The following is a 27859-nucleotide window of genomic DNA, read 5'->3' as shown; positions in this document are numbered from 1 at the left end:
TAGCTCACAATAACGAAGTACTGCAATAGCTCCACTCCAAGAGGACTGCAATTAATAAGCCAACTGCCATCAAACATCAACTGAGACAAAGTTATACCTGGCAACTCCCTCAGAACAGTAGGCATTCATATTGCTTTATTCATTCAATTCACATACCTCCTTCCTACCCTTATTAGGACACCTAAGACAGTACCATTTTGAATCACCAAAAATGGTCTACAGTTACTGACTTGTTGGGACTTCTCTGGTCACGTCAAAAGGAGATTCCCAAATCTTCCACAACTCACTTTCAGTGTGAAGGATTCAGAATTCTGCCTGTTCTTCCTTTGCCCTTTCAAGTGACTGTATACCTGCCCCCTGTTCAGCTATGGAGGTCTTTTCTCCTCAAAGGAAGAAAGCATCCAATTTGTTAAATGTTACCTTACTGACCTGAAGAGAAACCTCAAATTATTTCTATTGTCTAACAATTTACCTAAGTTAAGGCAACACAGAGAACATGAAAGGAAAAAAAATAACAGCAAGGGCTGTACTCCTTAGGAAACAAAGCAATTCACCACCTGTGGTCCAACAGGCAAAGCACTTTTAAGAAAAACATACCAGCTCATGGCTTTGGGGCTTGCCCTGCAGCTTCTGGTGGTAGTCAAAATTCAGTCTGTCCAACACAGCATGTTCCTCTTCATCCACAGTAGCCATTGAACGCTCCTTGTTGATTTTATCAATATCAATCTGCTCTTCCCCTTCCAAGATGGCACTCCACCAGTATTCGCCTACTTTACTCAGATTAATCTGGGAACACAAGGAAGACAGAAGCAGTGTTACCTCGGAAAGGAAGAAAAAAGCCACATCAGCGGGAAAGTTCAGCCAGAAGAGCCTTCGGATTGTTCAGCTGGGTGTCACCAGGTTATGGTCAGCATTTTACATAAAGATCATCATTGCAGTACCAGTAATCCCCCTTTCCTTGTCTTCCCTTCATGTTGCCAGATGAAAAGGAATTCTGCTTATGCCTCAAGAACATCTGTGCTTAGTGGGGTTATGTGAGTATGTAGTGAGATAATTTTTATTGCTTTTATATGTATTCTGTCTATGCCAAGTTGTAATTCTGTTTGCTTTGAGCAACCTTTTGAACTTATTTAATAAAGTTTTATTTTTATAATTGTTGAACCGTTACATTACATTACTGAACACGGCAAGGCCTTTTTGCCGTCCTATGTGGGGTAAGTAGTACATGCGTAAATGGCCTATGTCTGATAAACCATGGACAAAATCAGCCACATTTTAAACAGTCAACAAATTCTTGGAAATTTGTGTGTTATGTATTCTGCAGTGTAAGCATTATCTAATGCTCTAGGTGAAAGGTTTGCATGTAAAACATACTTGACAGTTCTAAAACTCTTAAAATCATTTAACTTATCCAAAAAAAAATTTCATCTGAGGTTTTTTTTAAAAAAAAAAGATTCCCCAAACCTCCAATTTTTCCCCCCACTGGAAAATCTTTTTTAAAAAAACCTTTCTGTTCCAGGGTTTCATTACTCAGATTCAGATGCAGCTTGTTTTTCTTTGCTTTTGGCCTCAGGAAGGGCTGCTGCTAACTGGCCAGAGGGAAGAGCTCAACTGGAACCGGATCCATGACCACCAGAAGGGCTGCCTCGCAAAAATCTTGATTCGATCCATAAAGCTTAAACTGGTTTGCTCCCTTTGACTTAGTTTTGGAAGAATGGTACTCCTTTAAGCAACTCCAGCGATGCTCTTCATACACCCCGTGGCTTGTACTGCTTCTTTTCAGCTTTAGAATGATTTTAATTGCTTCAGGAAACGTCAACATTATTTTTGAGGCTTGCAATATCCCACTACTGACTCAGCACCTATAAATTAAATTAAATGTTGCTGCTCTTGAGTATCTCAACTCTAAATTAATGGTGAAGCCAGCAAAAGCAACAATTTTTAATAAAACCGTGGGTGGAGAAGGAGTTTTGTCATTGCATCTTATTGTTCAATGGTTTCTCTAGTCTTTTCATACCGCTCTTTTAATACCAATCGTGAAATCAAGTGTGTGTATGCCTGTCATCTGCAAGCAGATGAGCGCAGTCTCAAATGCCAGCAGTGGGAGCTAGCCATCTTCAGAGTTTCAAACCTCACTTTCCATTTTCAATCCCCACAGCAGACCTGGAAGCCAAGAGACAAAATCAGGTCAATTTCTGGATTCTTGTCTATTACACCGGAAGTGTTGCGTGTAAATTAAATGGATGGCCAGGCTCCTAACACAGCGCCAAACCACGCTGCTATCTGCACATGACGAGAATGCCTGAACAACTACCAAGAATAAATGGGTGACATCACTGAGACACCAGAGGGTCTCTTGCCAATGCACTGCTGCAGGATAAATATAAACGTATGTAAGCACTCCTCCACACACAGATCATATCTTCACCTCATTTAAAACAGAATCTACTGGCCCCAAAGATCACATTGCTACATACCCAGATCTGAAAATGAGTCTGAGAAGAATTTTTTTTAAAAAAGACTGGCAATTAAAATAAAACTAGCATAACACTAGTTCTGCTTCAGAGGTAAGAGGGTGTTCAAGAGGAGCTGAATAGAAAATGCTCTTCCTATAAACTAATCTGTTACCTGAAACCAGTCTGAAAACTGAATGTAAGTTATATCCAGATCTGATCTAGTGCCAGGTGAAAAGCAGCCTCTGTGGACCAAGCTTTTCCAGACACCATAATATTTGCATCACACAGAAAACATGATAAATCAATTTTGGATAGCATGCATGAGCAATGCATCTTCCTTATAACTGTCAAAAGGAAAACATTCGCCTTTTCCAATCAATCCAGAAGCAACTTAAAGCACCCAGGCTTTCTGGGAAAGCACCCGTTCAGACACACAGGGACCAAAGCTAGCAGTACTTACAAGAACACACTTCCCTGGTTCCAAACTCCAGACCGAATTCTCTGTGTTGATCTTATGGGTGAGGGCGCCTTCCATGAGCACACGATGCCCACTTCCCTCCATCACAGCGACACGAAGGGAGCTACTGCCCATATCCACAGAAACCTGAAAAACACAGGCATGAAAATAAGCAGGGCCAACACACATACATGCAAGCAGAGGCTTCCTGGTTTAGGACATCTGATTGGAATATAACCATTGTGCAGGACTGAAGACGACAATCGGGGTTTTCACTTTGGGCAACAGAAGGAGCCCTTTCTGAAACCAGGACAGCAGCACAAAGATAACTGGACAGCCCAAGGAAAGACTGCCCCCCTCATGAGGTGATTGAATAATTTTCTCCTTAGGGGCTCTCTTCAGAATGGAGGATGATAATAGAAGGAGGGACAGAAGCTGCCAAGCACACCAGCATCACCCTGAGCGCCATCTGACAGTTCCCTTCTCTTTAGCTTCCAGGTGCCATCAAAAGGGCCATCAGGTGGAAGAAGGCAGCATAAGAACATAAGAACAAGCCAGCTGGATCAGACCAGAGTCCATCTAGTCCAGCTCTCCGCTACTCGCAGTGGCCCACCAGGTGCCCTTGGGAGCTCACATGCAGGATGTGAAAGCAATGGCCTTCTGCGGCTGTTGCTCCCGAGCACCTGGTCTGTTAAGGCATTTGCAATCTCAGATCAAAGAGGATCAAGATTGGTAGCCATAAATCGACTTCTCCTCCATAAATCTGTCCAAGCCCCTTTTGAAGCTATCCAGGTTAGTGGCCATCACCACCTCCTGTGGCAGCATATTCCAAACACCAATCACACGTTGCGTGAAGAAGTGTTTCCTTTTATTAGTCCTAATTCTTCCCCCCAGCATTTTCAATGAATGCCCCCTGGTTCTAGTATTGTGAGAAAGAGAGAAAAAATTCTCTCTGTCAACATTTTCTACCCCATGCATAATTTTACAGACTTCAATCATATCCCCCCTCAGACATCTCCTCTCCAAACTAAAGAGTCCCAAACACAGCAGGCAAGCACCCCTCCGTTGTGTCTAAACCTTACTCTTCTTGAGAATTCCCTAAACACATGAGGAAGAAGAAGAGTTTGTGACTAGCCCAAGGTCCCCCAGCTGGCATGTGTTGGGGTGAACAGGCTAATCTGGTTTACCAGATAAGCTTCCACAGAACGGGGAATCAAACCCAGTTCTCCAGATTAGAGCGCACCTGCTCTTAACCACTGTACGAAGCTGCCTTATACTGAATCAGACCACTGGTCTTTCAAGGTCAGTATCTGGCATCCGCTCACCAGGGTCTTAGGAAGGGGTGTTTCACATCACTCACCACCTGATCCATTTTTTTTGGAGAGGCTGGAGATTGAACCCGGGACCTTACACGTGCAAGAACATGCCCTGCCACTGAGACATGGCCCCTGCTTCCCTAAGAAAAGAACACTTCTGAAAACTAAACTTTAATTTGTATGTGTGCAGCCTTGCTCATCGGCGAAGGCTGGCTGGGCAACAGCTTTCAGCTACAAGGCAGCATAAGAAGCAGAGAGAAGTTTGGATAAGCAGCCATTGGAGTATGTTTTGGTACTGAACAATTTGCCTCGGGATAGAGAAGAGGGATGGACTGTAGCAAGACGTTTTTTGGTTTCTTCCAACATTGACTTGACTCAAGCATTTTTATTCATTCGTCCAAGAGTGGCTGCAAGATGCTGCAATTAAATTGTGTTCACAACACACAAAATGGACTGAGAAGAGGCAGGTATATACTATTCCTTTTTTTTCCCCACGGATATAAGCAACTGGTTCAGAGGTTCTATGATTAGCAGAGGACCCATGATAAGTGTGATGTAAACTGTAAAACTGTCAGTGACTTGAGTTGGTTATTTATATCTGTGGGTCAGATGGAGATGGGTGTGTGTTTCATTTCTCTGGAGGCAGGTAGAAGGGTGCACGCCTAGTTCAGAGCTCCTTTTTCACAGGTGCGGCTTAGAACGTCAAGACCAGGTTTAGTTGGGTGGAAAAAGGACAGCAAGGAAGCACACCATCCTGGATCAGTTCTTTAATGCAACACATCCTGAAAAGGTTTTGTGGCAAGCAAGCAAGCTTATCAGGAGGCCGACATCCAAGGACACAACAGCCGTACTAGTCATATAGCAGATCCAGGCAGATTTGCTGTACGGGTGACTTAAGGGACATCCCTGAAGCAGCTATATTTAAGAGACTGCATGCGTTCCAAAACTGGGGACACAGGAAAAGGGCCACTCCTCCAATAAAAAGAACAAAGGCTTTACAGAGAGGTTTAATTTGGCCAGCATGTTTTCCTAGACCAGTGGTGGCGAACCTGTGGCACAAGTGCCAGAGGGGGCACTCAGAGCCTTCTCTGTGGGCAGGCACACACAGAGTTCATCATGGGGGGGGGCAGAAAATCATCCCCCCACATCTAGGCTTGTCTGGGCTGCTGGGCTCAATGTGCATGCACCATGGTGAGCAGGGAGGACTTCACTGGTAGGCCTGGTGCCTGTGCTCTGGGTGGCTGCTGCCCGAAGTGGGGGCAGAGGAAAAGGAGGCAGAGACGCTAGAGAGGTGCAGAGCGGAGGCAACTGTTTTTTTCTAAACTAAAACCTCAGTATTCAGGTTAAATTGCTGTGTTTGTACCTTGCAACAAATAAATGGGTTTGGGGTTGCGATTTGGACCCTCGGTCTCGAAAAGGTTCGCTATCACTGTCCTAGACTCTCTCAAAAGCTCAGTTGAGCTTTGTAGTTCTCGCTCGAAACTGCTCCTGCATTCTTCATTACCTTGATGACATTTAGTGACTCATCGTCTTGGAGTAGGAAGTAAACAGAGGGGGAAACTGCTTTAGTAAGAACCTGTGTGTAACTGCTTGTGATTGATGCTGAAGAATTAAAACAAAAGAGAAAAACTTATGACAGATAATTGTCTAGACTTGGGAGAGGTGTATATCCGGTAAAACAATAACCAAAACTGGATGAATAAAACCCAGCTGCATAAGAATTATGGAGTTAGAAGATTTGTGAGACAACTCAGAAGAGTTTACAAAGTAAAGGGAAATGAAGGAGAAAGAATTATTTCTTGCATCAATTTATTTTAGGGTTGCAGCATTTACTCAGTTGATTGGCTTAATATAACAAATCCTGATTACAAGGATACTCTCCTTCTCTTTCACACAAGAGGGAATGCCTTTTGTAAGATGATACCTGTAACGAAATACTGCTGACTTTGCAAAGACTATTTTGTTTATATGAACAATACACTGTTAACAGATAAATCAACTAAAATTTGCACAATTAGTAAACTGAGTGCTATCCTAAGAACACTTTCCTGGGAGTAAGCCCCACTGAGTGGACTTGAGTAGAATTCTGGGTAGACCTGCTTAGGATTGAGAGCCAGCGTGGTGTAGTGGTTAAGAGCAGGTGGATTCTAATCTGGAGAACCGGGTTTGATTCCACACTCCTCCACCTGTGTGGCAGAGGCTTATCTAGTGAACCAGATGTGTTTCAGCACTCCTACATTCCTGCTAGTCCTGCTAGACCTTGGGCTAGTCACAGATCCTCGGAACTCTCTCAGCCCTATCTACCTCACAAGGTGTCTGTTGTGGGGCGAGGAAGGGAAAGGAGCTTGTAGGCCACCTTGAGTCTCCTTGCTGGAGAGAAAAGTGGGATATAAATCCAAAATCTTATTCTCTTCTTCTTTCTATAATTTCTACAATTTTTGATTTGGGTGACAGTCCTAATTTACTTCATTTTCCAAGATGCTTGAAAAATGGAATAAAGTCCAGAGTGACTAGATTAGACTAGTGTGTGTGTGTGTGTGTAGGTTGTGCCACATGTCAGAACTGCAGGTTCCTATACTCTGTTTCACATAAAGATGTTAATTTGGTCAGTTGAGGTACAGCTGTAGAGAAAATTGTATGGTTCCACAATAGAATACAGTCCTGAATGAATATGATAATTATCACTCATTTTGTCAAAACCATTATTTTGTGCATTATTGAACATGGCGCTTTGGTACAAGAGCATTTACGCCAAAATGTATTTTCACTTTCAAGCGGGTGGTGGGGAGCAGGACTAGGTAGGCGGAGCCGTCTATAACAAAGAAGGTCCAGCAGGCTTTGTTTTGTGGCAGAGGAATATACAATCTACTATCATCTGCCTTGGCAACTGCTACACCCTATCAAATTAAAAATCATTTAATCTGTTCTTTTTATTTTGTGTGTCCCCCCCCCCCCACACACAAGAGTATGGTCTGTGTGGGGGTCTGTGCCTTGCCAACAGGATTCAAATTAGGATTGGTAATTATCGCGGGGGGGGGGGGGCTTTGCTCAGTCCATCACAACAGCTTTTTTTTTCAAATATCACCAGAAACAGGCAAATATTTTCATCGTGTCAACAGGCCAGGGAAAGTTTTGACCACTTATGCAAATACAATACTCTGCCGGCATACCTTGCATGCACCATACAACTGAACAGTCTGGGTTTGCATGATCAGAGGAAGAAGAGTTTAGATTTATACCCTGCTTTTCTCAACCATAATGAGTCTTAAATGAGGCTTACAAACTAGTTCCCTTCCCCTCCCCACAATCTGTGAGGTAGGTGGGGCTGAGAGAGTTTTGAGAGAACTGTGACTAGCCCAAGGTAACCCAGAAGGCTTCATATGGAGAAGTGGAGAAACAAGCCTGGTTCATCAGCTTAGACCAGTGGTGGCGAACCTTTGGCACTCCAGATGTTATGGACTACAATTACCATCAGCCCCTGCCAGCATGGCCGGCAGGGGCTGATGGGAATTGTCGTCCTTAACATCTGGCATGCCAAAGGTTCACCACCATGGGTTTAGACTCGGCCACTCATGTGGAGGAGTAAGGAATCAAACTTGGTTCTCCAGATTAGAGCCCACCGCTCTCTTAACCACCACACCATGTTAGCTCTCAGAGCAGGATCCCTAAGTAGCTATTGTTACACCTATGATTATTGTTAATAGCAGAATCTCTTAGTAGTTATTGTTATACCTATTGTTATATCTATGGTAAATGAAGAAGAAGAAGAAGAAGAAGAAGAAGAAGAAGAAGAAGAAGAAGAAGAAGAAGAAGAAGAAGAAGAAGAAGAAGAAGAAGAAGAAGAAGAAGAAGAAGAAGAAGAAGAAGAGCAAAAGCAAGAGGAGGAGTTTGGATTTATACTCCCCTTTCTCTCAGCAGGCTTCGTATGTAGGAGTGGGGAGACAAACCCAGTTAATCAGATAAGAGTTTGCTGCTCAGATGGAGGAGTGGGGAATGAAACCCAGTTCTCCAGATCAGAGTCCACCTGCTCTTAACCGCTATGGATAGGGCACACTGGTAATATTCCACTCAGGTTTACAGCTTTTCTTCAAACGCAGCTGTGGATACTTGGAAGAAGAAGGGTGGGGGCTCACAGCTTTGACACAGGCAGAGGTCGGAACTGTAACGGTTCTTCTCAGCTGATCAATTAATTGCTGAGCAGCCTCAAAGGGTGAAGCAGAATGCTGTTTTAGCCCCTTCAAGCCCCCTCACAAATTAACGTCATTCATGACGCATGGCTAGGGTGAGGAGGGGGAGACAGCAGCATTTCGTTAAACACACACACACACAAAGACTTTATAGATTCTGGCTGAGGAGTAGGTGGCAATTTCTCACGATAGCTATAACCAACAGTCAGGCAAACCCAAGTAAGCACATCAGGTGTGAAGGAGGCAACATCTCAGAATTCAGGCCTAGGTATCAGAGGTCTTGAAGGACTCAACAGGGATCTGAGAAAGATAGCCACCAATTCTCACTTTAAGCTTTAAAAAGTTAAGATAATAAAGACAACAGGAACAAGAAGGAAGACAACAGGAACAAGAAGGAAGAAAGGGAAAACCTTTTACTTCTTGCTTGGCACTTTTATGACCCTTTCTACAAGCTGAGCACACTTCTAAAAATACTATACCCCCAGAAAACAAGAATAATTGAAATGAGATTGTAATTGTTAAATCAATGTAACTGTGGTACCATTTATAAGTTAGAAAAGAACAGCGCAAACTAATTCCGTCTTCCCGAATACAAAGATCTGCTTTTCCTGCAGCAAAACCAGACCGCTGCCTGGCAGATGGATTTATACTCGGGGAAACAGAAAGTAAAATGAGACAGAAAATAATATGAAGTGACTACATCAGTCATCAAACCATGGCTTTCAGGGACAGGAGGCGTATTCGCTGCTTGAGCTGAGCTGCTCATTAAAAAGGGATCGAGGGTACAAAATAAGCACAAGCCACCACTGATTTAATGTGGCCCAATTTTTGGTAAGCTAGCTTGAGCGTCAACCTTGTCTGTTCCTTCCCAAGTGCCTCTGGACTTTGAAGCCAAGGATAAAGGGATGTCTACACTAAAAAAAAAACAAAAAAAACGTCCAGAGGCACCAGAAAGACTAACATTTATCTCAATATGACTTTTCATAAGTCACAGGTCACTTCTTCAGATAGATGCACAAAGGAAAATCATACTGGGAATTCCTCTCATAGGACAGATTATTGGGGGAGGAGGACAATGAGGTTTAGTGTCAATTCTGTCATGAGTCTTTCAAGTAGAAACTCTCAAAGTAGCGGGGAGGGAAAGGAGGAGTAATGGTAGAAAGGTTGGACATGGCTCCTGTCATAAATGAAGATAATAAAATGCTCATGCGGAGACCAACATGTTTGTTCAAGGTTCACAGTCAGGAAGGCATTGTTGGGAAGTAACAGTATGTATTAAATCCGATAATGTGCAAATAGTATAGGTTACATTATTAGGTGCCATAACAATACCGCCTGAGTATATGTGGGGACAAAGTTGGCATCTAGGATTGTTGCAGAGTTTGGATTCTGGGGTTGCGTCTCTGTCAGATGATCTATGGTTGCTGGTGGGAAGCAGTGTTAAGTTTGGGCAAAGCCTGGTGTAGAGGTTTTGGAGAGGATAGGCTGGAAAATAGAGCACCCATGAAAGACAGCATAAAAATGCATCTAACTGGTACCCTTCACTTTCTGGACTGCAGCATTCCAACTGAGTGTAATACTTGACAGTCTAATAGACCAATGCCTGCTCACATCTTATCTTCTTCAAAAACTGCATCAAGAACAGAGAAGCAAATTGCATAGAAGCCGGTGTGTACTTTCATATGCTCCCCAACATACTAAAAATTTCTGCTCCTTTTTTAAAAGGTATGTTTTGTGCTCCCTCTGCTGGCTCCATAGTTACTATAAGCTGTGCCATCAACCCATACATATAGGTCTGTACTCTGAGCTACTGCTCCGGCAACAGCAGAGCTATTTTGGCATGACATAGTGCAGTGTGGGTTGAAGCTGATTTACAAAAACCAAGTGTGCTCAATTCAATCACCCCAATACAGAGAAGTGAGGAAAAAAATAAACCTTTCCCCAGATGGAAGGAAGATGCAGAATCGTTGGGGCCCGATCTTCTCTGATAGCAAAAACAAATAAGCCTCCCTTCTAGCCACTTCAGTTGGTATGCCTGTGAATGGCTCCTCAACTTCCCTCTGGCTTATAAGCAGATCACGACAGCCATATTGAAGACACATATGGCTTATTTTGTCTGTCCAGAAAAAAAGAGAAATATTTGAAAGGAAACAGAGAAAGATGGAGATGGAGAAGGGAGCTAATCACCCAGGAACAATTCTAGGAACAAGCTATTAAACTAATGTGGAGGAAAGAGATGTCATGTTGCTATTAGGGAAAAGGAATTTTCCTTCTGAGTAATCATCAATGCAAATGTTAAATGCGGGAATAATCCACAGCAGGCTGATCACACAAAGGTTTTCTGAAGCTTCCAAGCAGTAGCAGAATCAAAGGTAACAGCCAGGAGGAAATCAGATGGCCAACTCATCATGAATTATGATTTCACCAAATTCACCCAGCTTTCTAGACACTTCATGGGCAAAACAAAACCACATGGAATGAAATCAATGCCTACCACTGCCATGTGCTTCAGCAAGAGACATTATCCTGGCTTTGGCCCTGCCTGCGTACGTAAGGAGTTTCTCCAGCAAACCACAATTAAAAATACTTCATACTCCATGAGGAAGGTTCCCAAGGCACTCAGCAGAAAGAAATCCTGGTAAATAGCATCCCACAGGGAACATTCAGCTAGAAACCAATAAAGTTGTCCACACAATAATGGTTTAGGGTTCAACATATCAGAACAACAATGTCATTATAATTACCATGAAAGGAGCGTTTGCTGATCATCTGGCGCAATCTCAGGCTACCCCATATGGAACTGACCTCTACCCAGCTGAGATAATAACCCCGCTATTTCACACAGCCCTTTTTCCTTAGGATGAAAGAAGAAAATCAAGACCTTGCTGGGGGGACAATGAGTTTCAATCCACTTCACTTGGCTTCATCCTTCCAATGCGTAAGCAAGTTTGAAACCAAAATGAGTGATTGGATAGCTAGCCCAGGATAATTGAAACATCCTATCTAAGGCCGTCAGCTTATTTAGGGCAGCTGTGCAGAGGGCAAGGGGAGAAATGAGCAAATACGCAAAATATTCTGCTGACAGGTCACATGCAGAGCCTTGAGGTGGTGAACTGAATGTCTGAGTACTGTCAGCACCTACAGTCATTTCCTACAGGCCTATACTATAGAGGGCTATTGCATTCTACAATAGTGGAGGTGTGACTCCCTGCTGGAAGGACTGAGACTAGCATACTACATGGATGTTTGTACCATCATCACTTTTATGGACCAGCTAAGTCAGGCTGGGAGAAGGGATGTGTGCGTGCGTGCGTGCGTGCGTGCGTGCGGCACTGATCGCCCACAAAAAGCCAACCGACCACTTGAGCGCTCATTACCTGTCGGCCTTTCAGGATATGCTTTGGCACTGGGACTTTGATCTCCAGGTCGCTGTAGTCTTGGGACCAGGTGTAATTCTCTCGCACAGCTCCGTTGTAACTGTCAGGATTCCCCTGGAAGTGCTCCTGTATTCTAGGGGGAGAGAGAACAAGGTGTTAGGTATCTGAAAATAATAATGTAAAGAAGAGCCACAAACAAAACCAATAAAGTAGCAAGCGACAAATAGCAGAAACAAAATGTTCTGGCTACAGTTGAAGACCAACTACGTTGAAGACAGTTCCAGGAGTATCTACAGGTGAGTCCATACATCTGAGTCGCCTGTGCTCTCCAAAGGAATACTTTGCTCTCCAGAGGCACCAGAAACTGGCTATAGAGCCACCCTGCTCCTTAAACAGACGCAGAGCTAATATTCTATAAGGCTGAAATATCCCACAGATCAGATACAGAGTGCATGCTGTCATACCACTGATTGCTTTGTATTAAAATAACTGCTGTGAGATTCAGGGGGTTAAAAGCAGGTAGGTGAACTTTTCTGCCAAAAAGCTCAAAACAACCAGAAAAATACCCAGCTCCCCAAACCTACAGGGTGTTTGTAAAAGCACCACCAGGACTGCATGCTAGGAAGAGGTAAGCAAGGAGTAACAGGAGTTCTTTTAGTTAACTAGATGGGACTCCTAACAAAAATAAACTGTGGTTGTTTCCTCACAGAGGTTTGACATCCAAACTGGAGCAGGGTTTTTTGGAGCATCCACATGGCCCTGGCCGCAGACATCTGTTTTCACTGCTTTCCCTTACTTTAGCTTGGTTTGATGTCATCTTTTTGAAAAGATTGTGAACAGGAAAGTGCACATTTGAACAGGAATCTTTTGGAAAGATTGAATGCCATGTGAACAGGAAGGCGCACATTTCAGTAGGTGGTCCCGTCTTTCCCCTTCCTCTTCCCCCGCCTCCTTTCCCAGAAGGCTTTTCTGCTTTTAAAAAACTGGCAATTGACACATTGCTGCAGCATTATCTCTTAGTGAATTCCCAGTTTCATTTTTTTTTAAGTTCATTTCTGGCTCTTTGCGTTATAGAGATACGCCTTTCTCGTGTTATCTTTGCAGTAAATGGCTCTAAAGATTTTCTTCTTTAAAAAAATCAAAGCAGGGAATTCAGAGTAACCAGGAGATAGATCATTATGACACCGTTGCAATATGTCAAGAGTTGATTTTTAAAAGCCCCAAAAAGTCCTCCAGTCATGCAGGAGGCAGGTTGGTAGAAGTGGAAGGGCTGAAGTCATGAAAAATGTGAGAAGAAAACGTGAGAACACAACACACAGTTACAGGTACAGGCACTGTAGCTACCAGTCCAATGCAACAATTTAAAACAGCACAGGGGAAAAAAATCAGACCATCCGCAGACAAAAACCAGCTAGAAAACAAAAAAGTCCAATGAGGGCCAGCAGCAATGAAACCTTCCTAACCTCCTCCATCAAACCATTCCATCATTTCAGAAGGACAGATGGAAAAGCACGTCATGGGGTTGGAATGGCTTCATACAGCATTTGTAGAAGGGGTAACAAGCAGCCACTGGTAAGAGAAGCACAAATGGTTCATGGGCTCATCCATGGAGAGATGGTCCTTCAGATATGTAAATCACAGGGTGCAAAGCTAAGAGCCACCACCTTAAACTGAGTCTAGAAACAAAGAGCCACTGTGAGAAATCATAGCAGCTTGAGAGCCAGCGTGGTGTAGTGGTTAAGAGCAGGTGCACTCTAATCTGGAGAACCGGGTTTGATTCCCTGCTCTGCCACTTGAGCCGTGGAGGCTTATCTGGGGAACCATATTAGCTTGTGCACTCCAACACATGCCACCTAGGTGACCTTGGGCTAGTCACTGTTCTTTGGAGCTCTCTCAGCCCCACCCATCTGATAGGGTGTTTGTTGGAAGGGGGAGAGAAAGGAGATTGTAAGCCCCTTTAAGTCTCCTTGCAGGACAGAAAGGGGGAATATACATCCAAACTCCTCCTCCTCCTTCCTCCTCTTCTCTAGAAAGAACTATAATAAGGTATTAATCGGTCCTCAACCATCCAGAGGAAGCTTCTAAAATGTTTTGTAAGTTGGCTTTGTGCAACTGGTTACGATGACAAGAGTTTATGCTAGGAAAAGAAATCCCTGCATGTTCCATGTCAACATTTTCTCCAAAATGTAATTATTATATTCTTAGAAACCAGCTTCACTCTTCAAGATTTATAAAGCTTCTCAACATTTACAGTCGTGTGTAAAATACTCTGAAGTGCTTTGCTCAGGACCTAGTGCCGTTACTAAAAAGAAGAGCCTACATCAGACCTGGGCATTATACGGCCTGCGGGCCACATCCAGCCCGCCGGATGACCCTGACTGGCCCCCCTGCCGTGCTGGGGAGCGAGGGGTCTTTGAAAGCCCCACAGAAGCTGGTTGCCTTGGCTGCCGGCTTCTGCGGGGCTTTCAAAAGCGCCTCGCCCCCCTGCCTTTTGACCCGGCCCTCCACAATATTTTCTGTTTCTTATGTGGCCCCATGGAAAAAATAATTGCCCACCCCTGGCCTACATAGAAGAGAATCTGGTCCCTCGTGGTAGAGGCAGGAGAGACCTTGTGCATCAGATTTCAGGCAGCACACTGTGTCCTGTATTCATCTTGGCACACACCTTCAAAAACAATTCCTTTCTTTCTTTCTTCCACAGTTATGGGTTGAGACAAATATTTACCGCCTTGACCTATATAGGGCTTTCGATCCAGAGAGGATGACATGCGTTGTCAAGCAGGATGCTTAAAGCCTTCAAGCTTGATCTAACACCAGCGCTTAGTTTTATTCTTAAAAGAGCATTTTAACACATCGCTCCCAACAGAAATGTGCTGCTGCCTTTTGGAATTACGCAAGCCAAAGGCCTGCTAATCAGTCTGATGGAGATTTAAAACTCAAAATTGCAGCCTGCATACAACGGACCATTAGCGAGCTTTAATCAACGTTGGGGTGCAGCATGTTTTAGTTAAAAATCAGCATGCTGCAAAATTGGAGGCATCTTGATATTGTCTACGAGACAAGAGACAAATTGAGCAGATTAATCCTCCAAAAGAGGCTGCCAGCTATGGGGACAGGGCACACCATGGGGTGCAATGCATGATTGAGTACTAGGCGCTGTATCTGTTGTCCCTGTGTGCCCTCCCCTCCTCTCGAATTCAAGTCATCAAAACCCTGGTGTTGTATTCTAGAAGTGTTCCAGCATCAAGAAGAAGAGTTTGGATTTATACCCCAGCATCACACACTACTGTAGTCCATGCTCAAAAATGAATTTCTGCATTTCTCTTATGATCAGGCACAAAAAATTGGAAGCAAAAGATGTCTGGTCTATGCAAATAACCCGCCAAGACAGAATTTTTTTTTTAGCAGAAACTCAAGAATACACTGAAACAGTGTTATTTCAGTCACAGCAATAGAAGTGACATATCTAATTATTGCAAGTGTTTTAGACCAGGGATGATTTATTTTACATTTCATTCAACCTTTATTCTACTTTATTCCAGGAGGGTCAACTTTCCCAGTACAAGCAACTTTACACTGCTCTTTGCAGCTGAGCATATTGCTTAATAGGATGAGATAAGTCTGCATGCAAACCCTTGGTCAACAGGGCCTTTAGAAAGGTAAATCCCAACCTCCTAATACTTTTCTGCTGGGAAAGCTATTCTCTAACATGAGACCCTCATCAGTGCTGCTGAACAACCCTGCCTTCCACCCTCTGCGTTCAAACAAATGCTGAGGCTTACTATTTATAGAGTGACATATAAATGAGTGTGATTAAAATGCACCCACAGAATGCAAGAAAACAAAACAATCTGGGCTTACGTTGACAAGTGCCACATTACACAGGCATGCAATGCAATTCCAGACGGAGAGCAGACTATGGGAGAATGGGAAAATATGGACTGCACGTGCTGTGGCTGGCCGACAGCATTTGTTCTTTTTAAAAAACGGGTTCAGAAACAGAGTGATGATAAGAAGGGTGCTAGAACCGACTTTACCAAAAGTTCTCTCGTTGGATCTCCATTTCCATGGAGACAGTTGTTATGGCAGCACAGAACAAACCTTTCCATTGGTTCACCCGGCTTCCTAAAATGCCTAGAGACTCAGGAGCCAAAAGGGCTGGAGAACAAATTGAACAGAAAAACAGAAGGAAGGTACCCGGTTTGTCGTAATATGAGCTCTCCTGATAAACTTGCCAACATTCTTCAAGTCTTGATGATTCTGCGAACCTTCAGCTACTGCAGAATATAAGCAGCTCGTCTCCTGCTGGATCACATGGCATCTGCAGAAGTTCTCCACTCCTGTCCAGGATCGGCCTTCAGCAGATTTTCAGCCATAATCTCAGTTACTACTTTTGACCCACAAACTGTGACATGACCTGTGTATTAAATGCCATTTTCCCACACACAGAGGACAAGTGAGGCACGCCCATTGACTTAAAAAGCTCTAAAAATTGAATTAGCCTCTTGGGTTTCTCCATCATAAAATATTTTACCTCACTTTCCAAAAGCTCAGATTAGAGGGATTTTTAATTCCTACAGTAGTAGAGGAGCTAGAGATTTTCTAGCCTGTAGTGGAGCCTGTATTTTCTAGGGCACCTTCAAGCGAGTTCTCTGCCAGTACCCCTGGCTGTTCTGGAAAAGGGAAAAAATTTGAGCACTTTACTGCAAAGTGTCCTCTTCTGCCTATCAAAGCCCTACCTGCCCTTGGTTAGCTGCAAAATGATGGGTGAAGCTGCAGGGAGGGGGCGGCTGTTATAGCATGTGGCCGGAATAACAAGCACAGTCTACAATTAGGGATGCCACCTTCAATCCTTAATCAACTAGCTCTTTATCTGATTAATTAGTGAGACTCAGTTCCACCCAGCAAAGTAAGCACACATATGAAAATACACACTAGAACTTTTTAAAGCTATTTTAGTCTCCAGTGTGTTGCTTTAATAACAAAATAGTATAGGACTGGTAGCTTACGTGTGTATATGTTTCCATTCATGTCTCAAAAAAGCACATTATTCTGAGGTTTTAGCAGTACATTCATTGTGCCACCATTTAATGGTTTAAAAGGGAGCGATATGGACTAGCCATTGGCTCCCTGTGCTACTGAGGCAAGGAGGAGGGGGCTTCAAGCAGCTCCAGACAAAGGATGGCACAGTAGCCCATGATTCTTTGGAGGTTTTTAAGCAGAGGCTAGATGGTCATATGACAGCAATGCTGATTCAGTGAACTCAGGCAGATCATGAGAGGGAGGGCAGGAAGGGCTGCGTCATGGCTTGGCCCTTGTGGCCCTTTCTTACATGCCCAGGGTGATGACAATCATCACTTTAGAGTCAGGAAGAAATCTTTCTGGCCAGATTGACCAGGGATCATGGAGGTTCTTTGCCACCTTCTGGCCATGGAGCAAGGGTCACTGGGTGTGTGTGTGGGGCGGGGGGAGGTAGCTGTGAATTTCCTGTGTTATGCAGGGGGTTGCACTAGATGACCCTGGAGATCTCTTCCAACTCTGTGTTCCTATGATGTTCCTGGCATGGGAAGTATTGACTAGAGAGCTAATCACATATTCCTGTATATCATAAAGACCCACAGACCTGGGGATTACCTTTAGTCTGCGCAGCTCACCACTGGAGAAGCTACCTGATTCTCCTCCTTCTGCCAGCCCGACTCCTACAAGCTTCTGAGATACCTGGCAATTCTTGGGTGGAGTCCCTGACAGCAAAACAGTTGCTGGTATCAAATTGCACTCCCTTGAATTCCAATATCAGAAACTTGATGTGTCCATGCAAGGGGCTGAGCTCTCTTTGTATGCCAGAGATGGAGAATAATGCCCACCCCAGACTTGCAGTACAAGGTTATTCCCAATGTTGATAAGATCAATGTCATCTAGGCACTCTGATATGAGACCTCTAGTTCCCAGTTATGAAGAGCTAAGGCCATTAGTGGTCACATACACATGAGATACTCTATGCTGTATCTAGAAGCAGAAAACACAATCAAGTGTTTGCTTAGATCTCCTTGAGATACTTGCTCTGCAGAAACCTGACCACTGCTTGGACCAGTCCCAGTCCTTTGAGCCATAGTAACCTATAGCAGTGCCTCTGAGCTAGCCAGTAAGAAGGGAGATTCATTGAATCCTGACTACCTGCTCCAGTCAACTAAGAACAGAAAACTGCAGAAGGCCGCAAACCAACAGTGCTGAAACTGTGGGAGTAGAGGGTGGAGAAAGCATCAGCTTTTAAATAAAGGGTTCAGCATTGCTCATACTTAGCTGACGGTAGCAGGGATGATGGGTGGGTCTGTGTGTTCTGCCTTGTTCTATTTTTTCCTTCAATGTGTCATTTGGGGGGGGAGGTGAAACCTTTAAAACCACGCTCTGCTGAGACAAAGCAAATCTGATCTTCGTTCCTATGAACAGCAATGCATGTTTATACCCATCAACATTATTACTACTATTCACAAGGTGAAACGCCGGTCTGGTGTGTGTCTGCAGGATTTTAGTCATGGGTGATTCCATACAAAATTCAATGAATGACTAGAGCCTGAATTCTTAAGAATCACTTAGATTGAAAAACAAATGCCACCTTTACAATCTAAGCTTTCATGATTGGCATGCATACAAAGGTCACGATATCACCTTCCTGTCCCAGGTGCCCTATATGTCAGCCCATGAATTTCAAAGGTCTGTATACGATGTTGAGATCTTGAGATAGAACTGAGGTTATTCCACTGTCATAGCTGCTTACCTGGTGGGATTTTGAATAAAGGAAACTCAAGGCCTCTGCGGGAGAAAAGACCAATTAGGTCTGCCTTCAGAATGGTCTGCTTTCCAAAAAGATCCTACTGTTTTTTAAACTCAACTATGGTGGAGGAGGAAGAAGAAGAGTTGGATTTATATCCCCCCATTTTCTCCTGTAACCAGAAGCAAAGGGGCTTACAATCTCCTTTCCCTTCTCCCCTCACAACAAACACCCTGTGAGGTGGTGAGGCTGAGAGAGCTCCAAAGAACTGTGACTAGTCCAAAGTCACCCAGTTGGCATGTGTTGGAGTGCACAGCTAATCTAGTTCACTATGGGATTTCCTGCTGCCATATTTGGGAGGATCGAAGAAATTGGTCCTGAGCACCTTCTCCCTTGCTTGCTCATCCCCCTTTATCCCAGTAGGATTAAGGTATTCGAAGTGCCAATTATTAATCATGCATCATAGAAAGGCACGATGCTTCCAGCAGTGTTAAGGTCAGCTATAGTCCAACCTTTCTTAAATAAATTGTTATCAGATAGCATACATCTAAATATCAGTCCACTATCCAATCTCCATTTTAAGCAGGAAATTCCTGGAAAGAGTGGTGGCTGAGCAATACTGGACATTTACACATGAAGCAAAGTATATAGATCCTTTTCAATCTAGATGCAGACCCAGTTCCTAGACGATCTACGCCAGACAGTTAATGCAAGGAGTGCATCACCACTGTTCCTCATCCATCTCTCTATCCAATATACTATTGACAACAGTAACATTCTGGTCCACCTGGTTAGCTCAATAGTATGCTGATTTAATTTCTTCTTGGCAGGTGGGCATCAGAAGGTGATGGTTAGAGACTCATGCTCAGCCCCACACCCATTTGCTTATGAGGAGTTGCAAGGATCAGCCTCATCCCTGATGTGTTTTACTGTCTATGAGGATCGTGGACAACCATCCAAAGATTTGGGGTCCAGTGCCACTATACAGATGGTACACACCTTTCTCTTTCTCCTTTCCAGGAAAATCCAAAGAGACAATGGGAACAGTACAAAACTGGGTGATGGTAAACTGTGGTGGTAAACTGTTTCAGTTTCAGTGGTAAACTGAATCTTAATCCAGATGAGAAAAAAAATGGCTATGTGTGGGGTAGGAGACTAAAGCGGACCAGAAATGTGGCTTCTCCAAATCCTGGATGGATTTACACTTCCCCAAAAGACTGGGTGTACAGTTTGAGGGTACTTCTAGTCTGAACACTGTCTTCAGACAGACAAGTATTGGAAGTAGCCCAGAACATCTCTTACCAGCTAAAGCTATTTTGGCAGCTGTGAGTTTTCTTTTGGCAGCTGTGAGCTTTCTTAGAAAAAGCCAACCCAGACACTTTCATACAGACTTTATTAATATCCAGACTTGAGTTCTATTCTATAAGTCCGCCCTTGACAATGGTTCAGAAAGTTCAACTGGTCCAAAAAATGCAACAACCAGCATCCTCAAAGAGGCTCACTGGAGTGGTCGTACTATTATATCAATTACACTGGCTCACAAACAGTTTCTGGGCTCTATGCAAGATGCTAGTTTTGACCTTTATAAATAGCTTAGGGCTGTGAGTAACAGAAGAAGAAGAAGAAGAAGAAGAAGAAGAAGAAGAAGAAGAAGAAGAAGAAGAAGAAGAAGAAGAAGAAGAAGAAGAAGAAGAAGAAGAAGAAGAAGAAGAAGAAGAAGAAGAAGAAGAAGAAGAAGAAGAAGAAGAAGAAGAAGAAGAAGAAGAAGAAGAAGAAGAAGAAGAAGAAGAGGAGGAGGAGGAGGAGGAGGAGGAGGAGGAGGAGGAGGAGGAGGAGGAGGAGGAGGAGGAGGAGGAGTTTGGATTTATATCCCCCCTTTCTCTCCTGCAGGAGACTCAAAGGGGTTTATAATCTCCTTGCCCTTCCCCCCTCACAACAAACACCCTGTGAGGTAGGTGGGGCTGAGAGAGCTCCGAGAAGCTGTGACTAGCCCAAGGTCACCCAGCTGGCATGTGTGGGAGTGTACAGGCTAATCTGAATTCCCCAGATAAGCCTCCACAGCTCAAGCGGCAGAGCTGGGAATCAAACCCAGTTCCTCCAGATTAGATACACAAGCTCTTAACCTCCTACGCCACTGCTGCTCCACTTGTAGAAGCCAACCTGAGACTTAAGATCAGTTCAAGAGGGTTTCCCCTGAAAACCATCCACAGAGGAGGTTTAGCTATGGAACCCATGATAAGGCATTCTGGCAGCTTCCCACTGCCCGCTTTCCCCCAGAAGCGGAGAATAGCTTCTTCCCTAAGGACCTTCGGAACAGAACTGAAGACCTGCCTTTTCTAGAAAGTGACTAAGCTGGATCAATGAATAAGAGCACAGCAAGGAAGAATGGCAATTGGCCACTCCAATGCTAAAAACTGATTTATTAAAAAAATGGTTTTCCCTTCTTGAGCATGTCTTGAATTGCCTTGGAGATTTCTTTAATAGAAATGTGCTAAAAACTGATTTTTCAAAAAGTGGTTTTGTATTTTGAGTATGTTATAAACTGCCTTGGGGATTTCTTTAGTTGAAGCCTGGTCCATAAGAAAGCTAAACAAAGACCTGCAACTAAACCCAAAATTATGGACAGCAGTGATCCAAGTAGCTAAAATCTTCTATTTTTATGACATTACCTCATCAACACACTATCTCCTGCCGCCATGTTGTTCATTGCCATAATATCCTAAACGTTGCTAAAGCTCAGATATTAACTGCTGTGTAAGTCATATCGATTTATAGCGTTTAACCCACAGAACTTTTTTCAAAGTTCTTTTTTCCCCAAGAATTTCCTTTTTTCAAAAAAAGACATCCAACTTCTTGAACCGCCTGACAGATTTCTGCCTTAGGAAATATTCACATTTGGGTCACTTCGCTCTGAGAACAAAAATGTGTCACAAGTTGATCAAATGTTATTAATGGTTCCCACTGTGGTGGCTTAGGAACAACAGAGGACACGCAGAAGGTTTTTTAAAAAAAATAATGTACGTCACAGGGAACAGCAAAACCCAAAGGTCACACAACAAATAGATGGTGAAGCCAGGTAAAATGATTGCCGCAGCTGTGCCCTACACTGGCAGCAGCACCTCAATAGCCATCCAGTGCTTTAACAAGGCCAACATGGAACCAACCCAATGATTCACTCACAAAGATTAATCCTCAACACCCTGTAACAAGACTCTGCAAACCAGACACCTATTCTTAACAAGAACAATAAAAGAAGCACTAGTTATTGCTAAGCAATTAAATGTGTCCCTACTGTTAACACTTTCCCATCTTCAGGTCAAACCCTGGGCAATCACAAGACTAAAAAAAAAGAAAGTCTACGAAACTCTATATCTGTCCACCACTGCCCCAGACTTCTCCCCAGTCTGCCTGGAGAAGCTTCAGGTGGACCAGCCCCCCTTTTGCACTGCTGACCCTCTGCTACCTATTGTAGCCACCCGGACAGACAGAGTCAATGGTGCCAGGCAAAAAAACGCTGTTGTGGACTCATGACCCTGCAGATGAGGCAGGGGCGACCAGCAAGTGACATCCGGCCATGGCTGCCCAAACAGGCTGCGTGCAGACAGTCTGGGCCCTTTGATGGTGGGCAGCACCCGAGCTGGGGCGGGAAGCAGTGGATGCACTGCTTCCACCCGGCACCTAGAAGGGAAGAGGATGCCAGTAGGATACTGCAACAACATTCTTGCACCTCTGCCGGCGTAGCAGGGCAGCGTGGAAAGCACTGCAAAGTGCGATAGCCCCCTCCCCCCCCCCACTGCTGAGCAACAGCAGCAAGGCCTTCTTCGCCCCTGGAGTTCAGATGGAGCTGGAACACATCTGCAGTAGTGAATCTTCCCCACAGGAGAACATAAAGTGAACAGCATACAGCCATGGAAGACATGCAAGAAGCTGGAAAACCCTGAAACTACACATACCCCCATCCCTTGCCTCCCCACCCCCGGTCACAGGAAAAGAAAAGTGACTATATTCTCTCAGAAATATTATTTTCTTTAAACTCATGTGCCCTTTGTAAGACTTGCCATTTTTAAGCATGGCAGGAGACCTGGGAGTTTTTAATTTGTAACTTGTAACACGTGAATTAGCTTGAGGGGAATTAAACCACATCTTTTAAGTAACTGCTTCCAGTACCTAGCCCTGCGCCTACCTGAAAATGATAAAGATACTTTTGGGGCCGTGCCAGTAATAAGTGTTGTTGCTTTATTTTTGCAAAGGGAATAAATAACAAATGTAGTAAAATCCTGAAGCATCAGCATTTCCGCAACTGTACGCTGAGCTATTTCCATACTTTAAGATTTAAATGCCATTACATACTTGTTACCTGTGTTACTCCTCATTAAGCAAACATTAGATTAGAAAGAATCTCAGTGTTTGTTCTTGAATCTTACAGACCACAGGAAAGTAAAAGTATGTAAAATTTCCATGTGCAAATAATAGAGTGAGCTGCCGACTCCTCAAACTGACATCGCGGGCTAAAAAAAATAATAATAACATCCCAGTATAATTCAACCCAAATCAACCCTTTCACACCTGCAACGCAGTAACGAAGGGTCCAGATAATAAATAAACGTTTCAGACACAAATGAATTAGGGAAAATAAAAGTACAGATAAAAACGACTGGTCTATGATCACTCACAGCAAGAGAAGGAAATCTACTTACCCAAGTGACTGACAACACTCACTGACCGCATGGCGCAGAAGAAGGAGTAGTAGTAGTAGTAGTAGTAGTAGTTGTTTGGATTTATACCCTGCCTTTCCCTCCTGTAAGGTGACTCAAGGTGGTTTACAAGCTCCTTTCCCTTCCTTTCCCTAAACAGACACCTTGTAAGGTAGGTGGGGCTGAGAGAGTTCTAAAGGACTGTGACTTTGCCAAGGTCACCCAGCAGAAATGCAGGAGTGTGGAAACACATCTGGGTCACCAGATAAGGCTCCGTCAGGTGGAAGAATGGGGAATCAAACCCAGTTTTCCAGATTAGAATCCACCTGCTCTTAACCGCTACACCACGATGGCTCTCAGAACATGCAGATTAGAGATATGCAGGGTATAGAAAAAACTGAAGCAGTGTCTCCTGAAAGAAGTTTAGGAAGATTTCCAGCAGCTGTATTGTGAGATGTTTCTACTCATTACAGCTCTTCACTGCCTTATTGATACTAGAGCTCCAGCCATCACATTCTATGTTTTAACCTACTGTCCAACAATACCCTCCAAGTCTCCTGTACTAAAATCAGAATAAAATGCTGAACCTCTCAGTTCTTTCACTGCAACCCTTCTACAAACATTCCCTCTGCTCTGGCACTGGCATTTCCATAACACACCACTGACTGGCACATCAGATAAATCCTAGTGCCAGTTCCGTGTGTCGGCCAAAGTAGATGTCCAGTTTAAAGTCGGATAGAGTCCAAATGCTTCAATGAATCAGAGGGCTTTCAGTATCAGCAGCCATTATGTTCAATCACGATTTCAGCACTTTGCTCATTCTATCTAGGAATAGCCCTCTATGGTGCAAGTAAACGGTTTTAGGAAGCAGAGGTTGTCAGAGTGAAGGGAAAAACACAGTAAAAGCTGCTGTGAAAGCCCAGTGAGATAACAGATTAACACAGTGGTTCTCAACCTGTGGGTTGAGACCCCCTTTGGGGGTCGAACGGCCCTTTCACAGGGGTTGCCTAAGACTCTTTGCATCAGTGTTCTACATCTGTAAAATGGAGAAATGTTAGGGTTGGGGGTCACCACAACATGAGGAACTGTATTAAAGGGTCGCTACATTAAGAAGGTTGAGAACCACTGATCTAGAGGGTAGGAGAGAAAGAAGAAAAGAGAAATATGGGGAAAAGAACCCATCTTTGAACCCCCTTTCAGTTTTTTAAGTGTCAGGTCATTTATGCACATGTGGTCTCCTCCTTCTCTTTGAGCTTATATCCCCGTAAGTTTCAGTAATCTGTAATAATCTGTAATAATCGGTTTTGGTAATCGGTAATAATTGGTAATAATCAGTAATCAGTTTCAGTAATCAGTAATAATTGGTTTGGGTAATTGGCAATAATCGGTATCAGTTATCGGTAATAATCGATAATTATCGGTTTCAGAAATCGGTAATCATCGGTTTTGGTATCGGTAATAATCGATCTTGGTACAAGTATTAATTGGTAAAAATCGGATTCAGTAATCAATAATAATTGGTTTTGGTAATTGGTAATAATCGGTAATAATCCATTTTGGTATCAGTAATAATAGGTAATAATCAGTTTTGGTAATTGGTAATGATTGGAATTGGTAACTGGTAATAATCAGTAATCATCGGTTTCAGTAATAGGTAATGGTTGGTAATAATCAGTAAAATTGGTTTTGGTATCAGTAACAATCGGTAATAATCAGTTTGAGTAATCGGTAATAATCAGTTTTGGTAATCTGTAATAATCAATTTCAGTAATTGGTAATAATCGGTTTTGGTATAGGTAATAATCAGCAAGAATTGGTTTTAGTAATTGGTAATAATCGGTTTCAGTAATCGGTAATAATCGGTAATAGTAGCCTTCGACAATAAACTGGGGAAATTTTCATACACAGTTGCGATCCTAAAATTTTGCCCAGGAAAACTCCCACAGTTGCCATTTCAGCACATTTAACTACCATTGCTAATGTGTTTGCTAGCAATTACTGAAAACTCAGAAATGGTGTTATATAGTCAGCTGGGCCCAGGGCAGGATTTTAAGGAACAGCTGCACATTCTGTGCCTTCACAGCCTGAGCAGTGGGCTTTTGCTACCTACACGCCTGAAGACCGTTTTGTCAATGTCTGTTCTGTCAATTGGACAGCTCCTTCGTATGTCCTTTTATACCTTGGCTTGCTTTCAGCAGTGGTTCTGATTGGTAGGTTTCTAATTATTAACTTGGATTTGCTTCTGTTGTGAGTTGCCTTGAGCTAGTTTGGACAGGTAGCATACAACTTTTCTAAATAGAGAGGCATACCTTTACTAGGCCCACTTTTTCTTGTGGGTTCTTGTGAGTAGCCATGTTGGCCTGCAGTAAAAGAGCAAGATTTGAATCCACCAGCACCCTAAAGACCAACAAGATTTCCTGGGTATATGCTTTCAAGTGGCAGAGCTCCCTTGATCAGATTTCTTACCTGCACCTGATAATGGTCTTTGATGTGCTATTGGATTCTAATCTTGTTTGTTTTCTGGGCATCTTACAAATGGTAAGGCATAAAAACCTTTCAAAGAAAACCTGTTCAATGGCTCACTTCATCAAAAACTAACATTTCCCCCTCCAAAGCATATACTTCTGGTCAGAAAACACATTTAGTGTTCACAGTCACAGACAGCAAGAGAATGAAAACAACCCTCTTCAAGTTATTTATGGCCCAGCTGGCAACAAGGACTCAACTACCAAGTTAAAACACAGCTCCAAAGGCAAAAGAATTCCATGAAGCAACTGAATCCCATTGCCACTGAAATTTGGGCCAAGGGTAGCAGGACACACTTTACTGTTCACAGAATGCTTACATATCCTTTAGTCCTTTAGAAAGACTTTGTAAAAGATAGTAAGCAATACATGATGGCAGACTTTGGAGGCTTAGGAGGACAGATTTACTTTTTCTGCAAGACCAACTCAAACCTATACATCCCAGAACAATATAGAAGGGGAACTAGCTTGCACGACCCACTTCTGAAGTGATAATACTGTGTGAATGGCCTGGAGTTTGTTTTGGAAAGATTTTTACTGCCATTTCCCTCATTTTGAAGAGCACTGATTCTAGCCAAGCAGCCATGTTTCATTTAAACCTGTCATATGTTGTCCTCTTGGCTGCACCATGGAGGAGTTTTCCCTTTGTTAGCAGTAGCAGCAAGAGAAATAGAAAATATAGGTCCAGCAATGTTTAAGTTGGGTTTTGCGGCCTCATTTCTAAAGTTAGGCACCCAGATTCCAAAGCAAATAACTGCAAGACGGAAGAACTCCTGCACTTGAGCTCAGCAGCCACATTAGAGTTCTGACAGCTGATTAAACCTCCTGCTCTTGACAGTCTGGCCCTACTTGAGATTTTACAGCTGTAGTCAGGATCTCATTATTACAGTGGAAAGAAAGGGCATCAGGAGCAACTGCCCAAAGTACAAAAGACTGACTGCCTTCTCCATAAGACTGGGGTATGGATGAAGGACAAAATACAGTAACTGTGTGGAGCTAATCAGGTCAGGGTCTGATCAGTGATTGGTGGGAGGACTCGTGAGGCCCCTACATATAGCATTGAGAGTTCTGTGGCTGACAGAATTGTGGAACAGAAACATATTTACTTATTATATTTCTTTCACTGGAACAATCTCATACCGTAATCTGACCACAGACAAGATGGCAGAGGCGTAACTCCAAGGGGACGGGGGGCACGATGCACTGAGCACACACCCTGTGGGGGCATTCTGGGGACGTTCCGGGGCAGGGGTGGAGGATGCACCAGTGCACCGGACGCTCTTCCACCTTGCTACTCCTCTGCAAGATGGGGACATATTTCTAGAAGGCTTGATCATGCCTATTAATACATACTGCTGCCAATCCCCCTTCCCCCTGCATCATATCACAAATATCAAACCTGTGGTATGCGCAGCACCATTCTTCATGGAAGCTCCTGAGAAACTTTAATGAAGCATCACACTCTCTTAAATACTTAGGCATTACTTTTTTACAATTCCATCACAGATCAATTTGAACTCTTGAAATCCTCAGCACCTCAAAAGCCTGAGTTGTGGTTCAACTCAGAATGCCTGGCACAGGAAAAACTACTACAGGAGATATATTTTAACATCCGTCAAAATGCCTGATTCTTTTTGTTTGCTTCAAGAATACTTCAAATGAAGGAAAACTTTTCAATCCTTGATCCACAGGAAAAAGAAACAATACTATAAGGAAAAGTGGTGGTTTCTTTCTCAATCACTAAAGTCCCATTTACTCTAAGATATTTTGGTCAATTGCTTCAGGTGTACTCCAAAACATACAAACTCAGTAAATTGCAAAGATTCCAACCCAACAATATATTGACCATTTTTCAATGCTTATAGATTCTTCACACCCAACGTTTAGAAACAGCTTCAAATCATTCAAATATACTCCCACCTGGACATGTGTTACAACAGATGGATTTAATAAATCTCTTAAAACCCAATAAAGCACCAGGGCCAGACACAAACAAAACCATCAAAATTGATCCTCAATGGTGGGTCTGACCTTCGACTAATCTTTTTACACTGCTAAATTATTCCACTACATTCCCA

At 43.3% G+C, this 27859-nt stretch overlaps 1 protein-coding gene across 1 annotated transcript in view; it reads right to left on the bottom strand.

Moving 5' to 3' along the window:
- The window catches only part of NUDCD3 (NudC domain containing 3), a 47422-nt gene that overhangs the window by 7887 nt on the left and 11676 nt on the right, over window positions 1-27859 (bottom strand). The window contains exons 3-5 of the mRNA XM_048512915.1: window positions 11794-11926; window positions 2917-3060; window positions 598-786 (exon numbers count right to left, since the gene is read on the bottom strand). Of these exons, the coding sequence (XP_048368872.1) occupies window positions 598-786; window positions 2917-3060; window positions 11794-11926 (466 nt within the window). The remainder of the gene's footprint in view (window positions 1-597; window positions 787-2916; window positions 3061-11793; window positions 11927-27859) is intronic.

This window comes from Sphaerodactylus townsendi, linkage group LG12 (assembly GCF_021028975.2).
Source record: "Sphaerodactylus townsendi isolate TG3544 linkage group LG12, MPM_Stown_v2.3, whole genome shotgun sequence".
Taxonomy (NCBI): Eukaryota; Metazoa; Chordata; class Lepidosauria; order Squamata; family Sphaerodactylidae; genus Sphaerodactylus; species Sphaerodactylus townsendi.
The sequence above is the reverse complement of the archived record's forward strand: the minus strand, read 5'-3'. Positions and strand labels throughout refer to the sequence as shown.